The sequence below is a fragment of the Danio rerio genome, chromosome 5 (genome assembly GCF_049306965.1).
Source record: "Danio rerio strain Tuebingen ecotype United States chromosome 5, GRCz12tu, whole genome shotgun sequence".
Taxonomy (NCBI): Eukaryota; Metazoa; Chordata; class Actinopteri; order Cypriniformes; family Danionidae; genus Danio; species Danio rerio.
Genome location: NC_133180.1, coordinates 2,655,001 through 2,668,808, shown reverse-complemented (window position 1 = coordinate 2,668,808; position 13,808 = coordinate 2,655,001). Strand labels below are relative to the sequence as shown.

Sequence of the window (13,808 nt, the reverse complement as noted above, 5' to 3'; positions counted from 1 at the left end):
AAAAATTGTAGACTCTCACCGTTAGAGCTGCACAGTTCTGGCTAAAATGAGAATCATGATTTTTTTGCTTACAATAAAGATCACGATTCTTTAGCTGTAAAATAAAGGTTAATAGTGTATATGCCGAAGCATGCTAATGGGACTTTTAATTTGCCAGTAACCTGGGTTAAGCGCTTCTGGCGAACTGTATGCAATGCAAAATCCGGTGCGTTTAAGGGCTGTTTTCTTTAATAATCAGCAATCTCCAGTAGCTGAGTGATATCTGATATAAAGTGGGTCTTAGATTGTGCAAGAAGCACTGAATTAAATAACATTTTCCCCGCCATATCTTTATAATATGAGCATTTATTTTACTCTAGTATATTTAATGGAGCTTCTGCGCTAGCCTGCCGATTCTGACGGGCGCGTGCGAGTAAACGGCTTTTTGTCTCATTTTACGCTTGAGCAACTAAATGAATGCCAGAGTTTATTTACCTGAATGTATTTTAATGACATTACAACATCCATGCTGTAAAAGAGAACCGTATAAAATGGAAATAAGTTCCCAATAACAGGTCACGGGAAATTTATCAGCATGGGAAAAACACTAGCTCGGCATATACCCTATACAAGTCGGCAATTATTAAAGTTTTTTCTCAAACATATGGTAAAACAACAACAGTAATAATATTATGTTTATGTCTACTAGTTTCTATAAATAATTCTATTCTACTTATAATAATTCTGATGTTGAATTATGTTTGAGATATAGGCCTATGCTTGCAATCATTGACAACATTATTAGACCATTTAATTTACTGGTAAAGTCAACATTATATAGGCTAGAGTAGGTATACTGATACTTTTAAACATTTATTTTCATGCACAACTGTGTGTTCGCTATGAAAGAAAACACATATCAAATGCTTGTCGCCATCATAACTCTAAAATGCGATATGATCATTTAAATGATGTGCACGCTTTTGGTTTCATTTTCACTGCCGTGTGCTGTTCTTACTTAGAGCGCAGCTCTCAAATGATCACTCTGTGCCACAAACTGAATATTATTTTCAACTGTATTACCTGTTACTCACAGCATATGCAGGTTCTGTTCATTGAAGAAGACGCACGCGCATCTATCATTAAGTAGAGCGCACGCCCCTTGTGGTAACAGCTCACGGTCAGCAGCTCACGTCACGTATGTTTTCCTGGCCGCGAATACAGCATCATATGAAGACAAAAATGACATTTTTAGGTGAATTATACCTTATAAATATAGTATGTGACTCTTTCAACATCATTTGGAGGTGTTAATGTCACTGAGCAACGTGTGTGGAACAATGAAAAGACTCGTGCAGCTTTGCTTCTCTCCTTCAACCGTATAGCCGAATTAATGTATGCATTGGCATGTTACAGCCCTGATGAGTATGATTATGTGAAACTCCATATAGATACATATTGCAATGATTTCGGGTACTTTCTTAGCGATGCACACACACATAAATGCACACTCCTTAAATGCTCCGCTGATTTGGACTCTATAATACCTGTTTTATAACTTTAAACTATTAACAACCACCACTGAGCTTTATTCTAGCGATCGTTCTTCCCGCTTCGTGGTGGATTTTGGCATAGTCCATTTCATGTGAGATGGGGGGGGTGAGGGGAAGAAACCAAGTCGCGGGGGGAATATTTTCTACAGAAAAAAATTATGATTTCTTATGTGGCCCTGTACCAATTGTTCCACGGACCGGTACCAGTCCACGGCCCGGTGGTTGGGGACCACTGGTCTAGGGGGTCGAATCGAGATCACGATCTTTTTTCGATTAATTGTGCAGCTTTACTCACTGTACAAAATATGATAAAAAACAATGTTATATATAATTTGTGGATATCATTTATACTTCTATGTGTGTGTTGTGTTAAGGGGACAGTTCACCCAAAAAAGAACATTTCCTTATTTATGTTACTCGTACTCTTTCTGATGTTAAACACAAACTTGATAAAGCTGCCATAGACCTCTATAATAGAAACCTGAACATTCTTCAAAATATCCTCTTTTGCATTCAACAGAAGAAGAAAAACTCAGTCACGTTTAAAACAAGTGGAGGATGAGTAAATGACGACACAATTGTCATTTTTTTGGGTGAACTGTCACTTTAAATTCAAGGTGTCGTCAAATGTATTTTACTGATCATAAGTATATGCTTTTCAATCACAGTAGTTGAAGATTTGTAGCCTATAAAAAGGCCGCAAATCTTTTTAAATGCATTAAAAGGCAAGTGCATAATCTTAGCCTTGAGTTTGTTCACACTCTGCCTGTATTAACATGCATGCTGTATTTTATTATAGCTAATTTTGATGAATTAGCTCTAACTGACAGCTGTTTCTTCTTTTTCTGCGGTTATGCGTATGCATATTTCACACGCATATGCAAGGTGACTGAATATGAAATTAAAATACAAAACATACTGAGCCATTAAGTAACAAAACAAAACAACAGTTATACTTTAAAGGAGAACATTGAATTTTTGAAACAAAAAAACGGAACTAAAACTAAATTATTAAAAATAAACCCGCCAGACTTAATTTATGTCCTATTTTCATTATTTTCATTATTCATTTATTTTCATTATTCGTTTATTATTATGTGCAATAATTGAAACATAAAATGAGATAGTAAAACATAATCAACAACGAAAATGTAAATAAAAAACATAAATGAAAATGTCTTGTCTTAGTCCTATCAAAATAGCAAACACTGAACATCTCTCCATATTTAGGCTAAAAGACTGCTTTATTTATTTATTTATTTATTTAAGACTACTTATTTGTACTGAATGTTTGTGCTTTCATTTTAGTTGTCTTTCATTTCTTCAATTCTATTTTCCAAAATGAGTCTTCTTTGCACTTAAAAAGTTTACATTAAAGCGTGTTAACAAATTTTAAATGATTAATGAAGGAATTATAATGCTTTGACTTATTGTTTAATCTCATTTACAAGCACAGTAGCATATTTAAAGCTGCTGTATGGGCTATTTCTGTCTGTTCACATCCCGTCCCTTTGCGCCCCCTGGCGGCTTATTCACAAACTGCGGTCATACACTAAAAACAGAGTGGCAGCAATTTCAAACGGCGGCGGTATAAGCCCCGGCGGTAATAGCCACTTTGAACTCTCACCTACTGTAAAAACAGCTTACATTGCTAAAAGTCATATAGTGTTTAAGTTTTACATGCTGTGTAAATGCTACTTGATGGCAGTGAATGCCAAATGTCTTTGAAACAAATAAACCATGTTTAAAACTGTGACCGCAGGTCTCCAGAAATGTTTAAGATGCAAATTATAAGTATTTAAATTGTACATTTAAATTGAAAAGGATTGACCAAGTGATGAAATATCAATATGTTTTTGTTATTGCAGTACATTTAATAAGTTGTTATGAGCCGAAATACGTAATATGTACAAAAAGAATTACACTTTCAAAAGTGAAAATCAGGTGACACAGTGGTTAGCACTATGGCCTCAGAGCAAGAAGGTTGCTGGGTCGAGTCCCGGTTGGGTCAATTGGTGTTTCTGTTTTGCATGTTCTCCCCATGTTGGCGTGGGTTTTCTCCGGGTGCTCCGATTTCCCCCACAGTCCAAACACATGCGCTATAGGGGAATTGATCAAGGCAAGGCAAGTTTATTTATATAGCACATTTCATACACAATGGCAATTCAAAGTGCTTTACATAAACAAGAAGAAAAGAAACAAGTAAAATAAAAATAAAAACAGATAATAAAAATGCGTAAAAACAAAACAAAACATAAAAACAGGTAAAATGTGATATGAAAGAATGAAGAAGAAGAGAAAAACATGATAGTGCAATCTGTTGGACGCAGCACAGTGCTCATACAGTAAAGGCACAGCTAAACAGATGTGTGTTCAGTCTTGATTTGAATGTGCCTAATGTTGGAGCACATCTGATCATTTCTGGAAGCTGATTCCAGCAGCGGGGGGCGCTGTTAGTGGCTGAAAGCTGATTCACCCTGCTTTGACTGAACTCTTGAAACTTCTAGTTTATATGATCCTAAAGATCTGAGTGATCTGTTGGGTTTGTATTCAGTGAGCATATCTGTGATGTATTTAGGTCCTAGGCCATTTAGTGATTTATAGACCAGTAATAATACTTTAAAATCTATTCTGAATGTAACTGGCAGCCAGTGTAGAGACCTGAGGACAGGTGTGATGTGCTCTGATTTTCTGGTTCTGGTTAGAATTCTGGCTGCAGCGTTCTGGATGAGCTGCAACTGTCTAACTGTCTTATTGGGAAGACCAGTGAGGAGTCCATTACAGTAATCCACCCTGCTGCTGATAAAAGCATGGACAAGTTTCTCTAAATCTTCACTAGAAACAAAGCATCTGATTCTTGCTATGTTTTTGAGATGATAGTATGCTGATAGTATCAACTAAATTGGCTGTAGTTTATGAGTGTGTGTGAATGAGTGTGTGTGTTTTTCCCAGTACTGGATTGCAGCTGGAAGGGCATCCGCTACATAAAACATATGCTAGATAAGTTGGCGGTTCATTCCGCTGTGGTGACCCCTAATAAATAAAGGGACTAAGCCAAAGGAAAATGAATGAATGAATGACAAAGCAGGGTTCAACGCTAAGGATTTTTTCTACTGGTCTGTTCAGGCCAATGGTTCAGATTTTTACTTGCCCTGCCAAAATTTTCACTGGCCCCTTAAAAAAATAATAATAATAAAATTTAATAGCTATTTTTTGCCACATATATTAAATAATGTGTCAAAAATAATGTTTATAATTATTAAAATGTTAATATTATTTAAATAATATTTTTTAAATGTATAATATATGTATAATGAGCAAAATTATGTTAACAAAACAAAAAGAGCAGTATGGAAAATGTGAAGTTATTTTATTTGAGTTCGAAATTATTAAAAAAAAAATGGTGGCCCCAATCGGGCCAGTAATGGTCCCGTCTACTGTCCCAAGCATCTCCCACTCTGGCCCCGGGCCATCGGGCAGTCCTTATTGTTGAGCCCTGCAAAGTGAAAGTATAGTGCAGTCCACTTCCAGAAAAGTGACGGTGCAAAATAAAATCAAAGGCATTTTACAAGCACATTTACATCCTATATCACCGGTGTCAGAGTTTATATTTGGACATAAAAAAAATCTAATTACAGAATTTTAATGACATGGAGAATATAAAGTGAATCTGTGTATGCTGACCTGCATTACTTTGCTTTTGTGTTATAATTATATTATCAGCGGATAAAAATGGTCTTAAAATGACAATATTGTCTTATTGCAGTCAATTCTAGCGTCACGGTGGTGCAGTGGGTAGCACAATCGCCTCTCAGCAAGAAGGTCGCTGGTTCAAGCCTCAGCTGGGCCAGTTGGTATTTCTGTGTGGAGTTTGCATGTTCTCCCCATGTTGGCGTGGGTTTCCTCTGGGTGCTCCGGTTTCCCACACAGTCCAAACACGTGCGGTATAGGGAAATTGGGAAGGCTAAATGTCCGTAGTGTATGAATGTTGCCCAGTGATGGGTTGCAGCTGGAAGGGCATCCGCTGTGTAAAACATATGCTGGGTAAGTTGGCGGTTCATTCCGCTGTGGTGACCCCTATATTAGTAAAGGGACTAAGCTAAAGGAATATGAATGTATGCAGTCAATTCTGAAGTAATATATTGCATAGTTTATAGAACGCTCATCGGTAATGTGAATTAAATATTGAACACTGCTATTGGATAAAGAAACTATACGCTTATGACTGATTTAGTGTGACTGTTATTTTGCTCTAAAGCGCAGTGGTTTTTCTCTCTCAGGAATGATCTGCTGATGGTCTGCCGGCAGCTGAATATGGAGGACTCTGTGGCGGAGATCATGGGTCAGCTAGGCGCAGATGAGCGAGGAAAGATCTCCTTCGAGGACTTCACTCGCTGCCGCATGCAGCTACTCACTGAGATCCAAAAGGAGGAAGGACAGCTTTCCCTGCGCTCCAGCGACTCGGACAAGCAGAAACTTCGGGAACGCATCGCCTCCTGGCCCACTAGCAGTGAGAATAGTTTAGGTATGTCTAAAACTGTGTAGGATGACATTACGTGACAGAATTAGTAGTCAGTAATATCTCTTAAATAACACGTTTATAGTAATGTAATCTGACTACTTTTATGCTAACTCTTGTTTGATGACACGTATATTGAAGCAGGTTAATCTTTTCAAAGTTTAGTTTTATTTTTTGTATTAATATATTTATTTTGTATTGTGTATTTTTATATGAACTACTACACCGGCCACTTTATTAGGTACACCTTACTAGTACCGGGTTGGACCACTTTTGCCTTCAGAACTGTCTTAATCCTTCATGGCGTAGATTCAACAAGCTACTGGAAATATTCCTCAGAGATTTTGCTCCATATTGTCATGACAGCATCACACAGTTGCTGCAGATTTGCCGGCTGCACATCCATGATGCCAATCTCCCGTTCCACCACATCCCAAAGCTGCTCTATTGGATTGAGCTCTGGTGACTGTGGAGGCCATTTGAGTACAGTGAACTCATCGTCATGTTCAAGAAACCAGTCTGAGATGATTGAGCTTTATGACATGCTGCGTTATCCTGCTGGAAGTAGCCATCAGAAGATGGAGACACTGTGCTCATAAAGGGATGGACATGGTCAGCAGCAATACTCAGGTAGGCTGTGGTATTAACGCTCAATTGGTACTAATGGACCCAAAGAAAATCTCCCCCACACCATTACACCACCACCACCAGCCTAAACCGCTGATACAAGGCAGGATAGATCCATGCTTTCATGTTGTTGAGGCCGAAATCTGACCCGACCATCTGAATGTGTCAGCAGAAATGGAGACTCATCAGAGCAGCAACGTTTCTCCAATCTTCTATTGTCCAGTTTTGGTGAGTCTGTGTGAATTGTAGCCTCAGTTTCCTGTTCTTAGCTGACAGGAGCGGCACCCGGTGTGGTCTTCTGCTGCTGTAGCCCATCCGCCTCAAGGTTGGACGTGTTGTGTGTTCAGAGATGCTCTTCTGCAGAGCTCGGTTGTATCGAGTGCTTATTTGAGTTACTGTTGCCTTTCTATCAGCTGGAACCAGTCTGGCCATTCTCCTCTGACCTCTGGCATCAACAAGGCATTTGCGCCCACAGAACTGCCGCTCCTTGGATATTTCCTCTTTGTCAAACCATTCTCTGTAAATCCTAGAGAGGGTTGTGCGTGAAAATCCCAGTAGATCAGCAGTTTCTGAAATACTCTGGCACCAACAACCATGTCACGGTTAAAGTCACTCAAATCCCCTTTCTTCCTCATTCTGATGCTCACTTTGAACTGCAGCAGATCGTCTTGACCATGTCTACATGCCTAAATGCATTGAGCTGCAGCCATGTGATTGGCTGATTAGAAATTTGTGTTAACAAGCAGTTAGATAACTGTACCTAATAAAGTGGCCAGTGAGTGTATTTTCCATTACTTTAATAAGACCAATACCATATCAAATAAATCCAACTTATCACAACAAATAGCAATGGAGCCATTTGACGCTGAATTAGGATTTATTTACACAGACAGTTGAGACTTTACCGGATGAAGGACCATATATGCTGTTTACTTTGATTACAATATAATTTTTAAGTCATAAACGTTCTGTGATAACATTCAGTAACACTCCAGGGCTTTACACAATGGGTTATTGCAGCTCAAATTTAGCATGAATACGTTTACATTGCAGAAGTCTTTCAGTCACGCAGTCTTAATTCAGTGCATGTTTATGTGTATAGTGCTTTTCACAACAATTAGCATGTTCTCCCTGTGTTGGTGTGGGTTTCCTCCGGGTGCTCCGGTTTCCCCCACAGTCCAAACACATGCGCTATAGGGGAACTGATCAACTAAATTATCCGTAGTGTATGAGTGTGTGTGAATGTGTAGCTAGAAGGGCATCCGCTGCGTAAAACATATGATGGAATTGTTGGCGGTTCATGCTACTGTGGCAAAAAGGACTAAGCCAAAGGAAAATGAACGAATTATGCTCATGTGTGTGTTATTTGTGTATTTGCAGGCGCTCGGGAGAGTTGGGAGTTTGATTCAGGAGCCCGGGATTTACAGAGCCCAGAGCTTCAGTCTCCAACACAAACACATCCTCATCTTCATCCTCACCTTCATCATCATCAGCAGAGCTCTCCTTTACTGCAGAAACTCCTGGAGCAGCCCAGTGTTCTGGAGCCTTCATCTGGGGTCCAGCAGCTCCTGTGTCAGCCTGCATTCAGCCGCAGCGGGGGCTACCTGGAGCTGGCCAACACTGTGAGTCAATACTGATGCTTTCACTTCTGACCTTGCTTGTGGGTTTGGCATTGTTACCATGAACTGCCGAGCGTATGGGAGTTTTGGTGCAGTGTGAGTTTGACAAATCTGTAAATGAGCAGTTTTCTGTGTTTTGTGGTTCCTGTTTTGATTTTAAAGTGACATACTTTTAATACAGTAATGTGGAGCTGGTGAATATTGTCAAGATTATTGAGAATCACAAACAAACTCATCAACAAAAATGATCTGAATTTATTTTACGGTCATTTAAACGGGTTTCTTCTGCCTTTGCTGTTCGTTATTTGGATTTTGGGTTGAAATGTGACCAGGGAATGTTTGTGCTTTTCTCTCTTAAATGTTAGATGCACTGATCTGAAGAGTTGCAGCAATAACAAATATGAAGCCACAATTGTGTGTTAGTCTGTAGATGGCGCTGTTTCCGTGCATCTGTCAGATTTTTACTGTGGTGTTTGCAGGCGTTCATGATTTACTAATCTCGCTTGTGTGCACCTTTTGTTATCTTTTTTGCCTGTTGAGATCTTCCAACTTCTGATTTTAAGGGTTGTGAGTGAAAGAGCCAAAATTTTGCAGTCACAACGTGCTGACACTTCAGTCAGTAGGATTAGTTGATGAATTATTTGCACTCCTGTATATTTTGCTCCCCAATTTCTGTTTAACGGAGAGTTTTTTTCAGCACATTTCTAATCATAATAGTTTAATAACTCATCTCTAATAACTGATTTATTTTCTCTTTGTCATGATGACAGTAAATAATATTAGACTAGATATTCTTCAAGACACTTCTATACAGCTTAAAGTGACATGTAAAGGCTTCACTAGGGTAGTTAGGGTAAAGTTAGGGTAATTAGGCAAGTCATTGTATAACAGTGGTTTGTTCTGCAGACAATCCAACACTAATATTGCTTAAAGGGAAATTAAATGTTGACCTTAAAATGGTTTTAAAAAATTAAGAACTGCTTTTATTTTTGCCAAAATAAAACAAATAAGACTTTCCCCAGAAGGAAAAATACTATAGGGAATACTGTGAAAATTTCCTGAATCTGTTCAACATCATTTGGGAAATATTATATAAAAAATATATTTAAAAAAAAAATCCCTAAAGCGTTTAGCATTATGTGTATATAAACATTGTTTTTATGATGTTTAACCATGGATATTGTCATTACTGTACATATATTTTCATATAATGCCCTTTAATTTGATTTTTGATTTGTTTTAAATTACAATTATTAATTATTAATTAAATCAGCAGCACTAATTTAGGGCAGTACAGCATATACTACCAAAATATTTCCTTCTTCCCAAAAAAGCTTGTTTATTTGTTTTTTTTAGCCAAAATGATATATGTTTTTTATTTTTTTGATTGTGGATGTGATTTTAACTTTTTAAAGTTAAACCTTTTTTTTTTTTTTAAATCATTTCATATTTAATATATAAGGCAATACAATTTCAATAATTTATCCATCCATATATCTATCCATCCATCGCTCCATACATCCATCCATCCTTCTGTCCGTCTGTCTGTTCATCTGTCTGTCCGTCTGTCTGTCTATCTATCTATCCATTTGTCTATCTATCTATCTATCTATCTATCTATCTATCTATCTATCTATCTATCTATCTATCTATCTATCTATCTATCTATCTATCTATCTATCTATCTATCTATCTATCTATCTCTCTATCTCTCTATCTATCTATCTATCTATCTATCTATCTATCTATCTATCTATCTATCATCTCGTTCTTCTGTCCATCCATCCATCCATCCATCCATCCATTCATCCATCTATCATCTCGTTCTTCTGTCCGTCCGTCCATCCATCCATCCTTCCATTTATCAATCTGTCGATCAATCTATCTAACTCTTCGGTGAAATATGAGCTTTACATGATCCTGATATTTATTATTTTTTATGTTTCATATGAATTTTTTTATTGTAGAATTTTGTTAACTAATTATTTTTTATTAAATGTTATTATTTTTTAGATTCCCTTTTAATTGCACTTTTTTTTTGATATAGATATCATTGTTCTTGTGATAAATATGTATGTCAAATAGTAATATACACATTACAGTTTCCATTGAGGCAGAATGAGTTTGTGAGCTTCATCTCTTATCAGTAAAGCACCAATATTCATTACAATGATTGCACAAGATGCAGTCTGCAACAGATTTTCTAAAGGTGTGTGTGTGTGCGTGTATATGTGTGTGTAAGACATATGGCCTCTATTAGTATCAGAGTGACGTCAGCGCGTGTGTGTGTGAGCGTTTATAGTGATGCAGGAATGTGTTTGGTGTCATGTGATGTTTTAACAGCTCTGTTCTCCCGATGTAAGACTGCTATCCAGCAGATCCGGTTACCGCAGTAAAGCACCATCGTTAGAGAAGACATTAGTGAGCATGGGTCCAAACGCTGTTCTTCTTTGTGCTTTAGCAGTTTTTCTTTCTTGATATTGGCTTTAAGAAGAACATTTTAGTCATCTTCAGCTGCATTTGAGCAATTACATGCAATTGTCAACCTTATGTTTTCACCAAAATATTTAAACTCTAAGGTTTCTTGTGTAGGCTTGGGTTTTACTGTGGTCCTCAACATAACGCGCTTCACCTTTTGTGCGCCTTGCAGTTTTGCAAAATTTTTTTTGCAGGGCTCAACAGCGTGACCATTTCGCTTGCATTTTCGACTAAAAATAGACGTGTGCGAACTAGAAAATTTATTTAGTCGCACATGTGCGATCTTTCTTTTTTAATAAGCTTGATTGATGACTTAATTCACTCGGCCACGGTAAAACAACATGCTCTTTACACTAAGTGTGACTGTAGCACATGCTGACGTGATCAACATCAGCACCCCTCTACTGGTTTATTTACTTCAAGCCAAGCGGTCTTTGCATTGTTTTGTATACGCTGCTACGCAACGCATGGCACCGAATGGCAATAGTATCAGGATGCAGCCTTTGATGCAAGCTGAGATTGCATCGCTCAGAGATGCAATGTCAGACACAATGAATGCACTCAATGGAGCTAGTGACATCACTGTGATGGGTAGGGTTAGAGGTGGGGCTAGGCAAGCACATTAAAAAGCATTAGATGCAGCTCAGCCAGACCCCTCTCCCGAATGGCGGCAGAGCCACACAACCTGCGAGCCTCATAGAAAAAGTCGACTATTCGGCCATGGATGGCATATCGTGGCACATTTAGTGCCACTAGACATTTTTGGGTTGTTATAGTATTGTTAAGGTGAGCTCTTTAACTTCAGGCTTGCGTTGTTGTGGTTTAAGTGGTGTTTTGTTGAGCTCGGCAGGTTTTTTTTGCTGTAGTTTACAGATTTCGTCATTAAACAGCATATGTGGGTTTTATTGAGCAGTTAAAGATCCTGTGCGTGTGTGTGTGTGTGTGTGTGTGTGTGTGTGTTATGTCCATCTGTTTTTCACACTAATTAAATTCCATAGAAACTAATTGTGGGACTGAAGGAAGCAAGTGTGTTTTGTAAACAAGTTGTTTGGAAAACAGCAAATTTTTCTGAAAGTTTTCGATTATTAACATTAGTTATGGTGTGAACAAACAATGAGCAATGCTTAGGCCTAGATAAAGTTATTTTCTGTTTTTATTTGTTAAAGGGTCACGAAACACCAGAACACATGTGTTGAGCTGTTGACAGTCATACATGTGTCCCACACTGCTAAAAACACTATTAGGACACCTATATTTCACTAAAAAGTGTAAATTGGTTGTTTTTGCGTACTTCCGGTTTGAAACTAATTTTGAAGCTGCGTCACGGTCATGAGATAATAGCGTGTATTCCAGCGTGCAGACTGGACGTCTGTGCCAGAGTGAGTCTTATTACGTCTTACAGTGTGCTGCATTAATGCATGAGTAAAGCTTGGTTTAAACCAATCAGCGCGCTCTATTGTGCAACTTCATTAATATTCATTACTGTCACAGTGTTTAGACGACAGAGACGCCACGTTGTGTTGGCAGAACAAGCGTGAAGTGTTGCTTTTATAGTTTGCTGCAGTGAAGTTTTGTTTTCATTTTCTCTCTGTGAGAGCGCAGCTGGAGTCACGTGTGGATTAACAGTGTACGCAACGCGCGACAACAATAACTTACGTGTCTAAGGAGGATTATTGTTTACCTGAGAGCTGTTCTCATCTGCAAACACTGAGATCCGGATTCGCTTGTAGTATTCTCTTCATAAAGACGCGGCTCTAGTTGCTGGTGATTGTCCTGTCTCTACAGATTTGGTAAGTGAATGATCAGTGCTCTTTGTTTATTCAGTTTGTTCATATCGAACAAACTATTGCACCGAGTGTAAACATGTTAGCACCACAACCAAACTTTAACCTTGTGTAGGATTTTCACCGCATTTTGTGACCGGAATAACACACGCGGCTTTCTGACGCTACCTGCCGTGTGCATCTAAGTTTCCGGGAAATGCGGAGGTTTTTTTCTCTCATTCACTGTGCGGTATCAAACACTGCATGAAAAATACACGCTTAGAGCAGTTCCTCGAATCAAATATCTCGTTTGTCGCGAGGGGCATGAATGAATTCCCTGAATGAAAGAGCCGAACTGCAGTTAAAGTCCACCATTTAATAATTTAACAAATAATTAGACTACAGATGTCCATGTAAACACAGTCACTTTCTCCCCTGTGTGTGTGTGTGTGTGTGTGTGTGTGTGTGTGTGTGTGTGTGTGTGTGTGTGTGTGTGTGTGTGTGTTTTGACTCTGAAAGTCAGCGCGCCCAAATAGGCACTCCCACACCAAGCCTCTTTTCTTCCTCCGACACTCCCCCCTAAACAGAGCTGGACACGCCCACTTTTCTGACTTTTTCCAAAGTAGAGGTGTGAAAACACCCTGCTGAAACGAGGGGGTGTCATGGCCCTTTAATAGAGTTAATTAGCAACTGGGGAAATTTGCTGCCAAGTGTGATGCGGCTGGGATGAGAATAAGTACCTCTGAGTCCAAGGCCATGGTGCTTGACCGGAAAAAGGGGGTTTGCCATCTCCAGGTTGAAGGAGAGTCCTTACACCAGATGGAGGAGTTCAAGTATATCTCCTGTTCACAAGTGAGGGAAGGATGGAGCGTGAGATTGACGGGCGGATCGGTGCAGCGGCAGCAGTAATGCGATCGATATATCAGTCTGTTGTGAGGAAGAAGGAGCTGAGCTGAAAGGCAAAGCTCTCGGTTTACTGGTCAATCTACGTTCCTACTCTTTGGGTCATGACTGAATGACAAGATCTCGGATACAAGCGGACGATATGAGTTTCCTTCATAGGGTAGCAGGGCCCACCATTATTGACAGGGTGAGGAGCTCTGACACCTGGGAGAAGCTCAAAGTAGAGCCGCTGCTCCTCCACATCCAGAGAAGTCAGCTGAGGTGGCTCGGGCATGTTTCGGATGCCTCCTGGACACCTACCTAGGGAGGTGTTCCAGGCATGTCCCACCAGGAGGTCTCGGGGAAGTCCCAGGACACGCTGAAGGAT

General features: G+C 39.1%; 2 protein-coding genes across 11 annotated transcripts in view; one reads left to right on the top strand and one right to left on the bottom strand.

Moving 5' to 3' along the window:
• The window catches only part of si:ch73-55i23.1, a 782,803-nt gene that overhangs the window by 101,439 nt on the left and 667,556 nt on the right, over positions 1-13,808 (bottom strand). The gene's annotated exons all lie outside the window — the stretch shown is intronic.
• The window catches only part of mcc (MCC regulator of WNT signaling pathway), a 165,241-nt gene that overhangs the window by 3,248 nt on the left and 148,185 nt on the right, over positions 1-13,808 (top strand). For all 10 annotated transcript variants that reach the window (XM_073951781.1, XM_073951783.1, XM_021476719.3 and 7 more), the window contains exons 2-3: positions 5,813-6,057; positions 8,059-8,300. In XM_073951781.1, the coding sequence (XP_073807882.1) occupies positions 5,813-6,057; positions 8,059-8,300 (487 nt within the window). The remainder of the gene's footprint in view (positions 1-5,812; positions 6,058-8,058; positions 8,301-13,808) is intronic.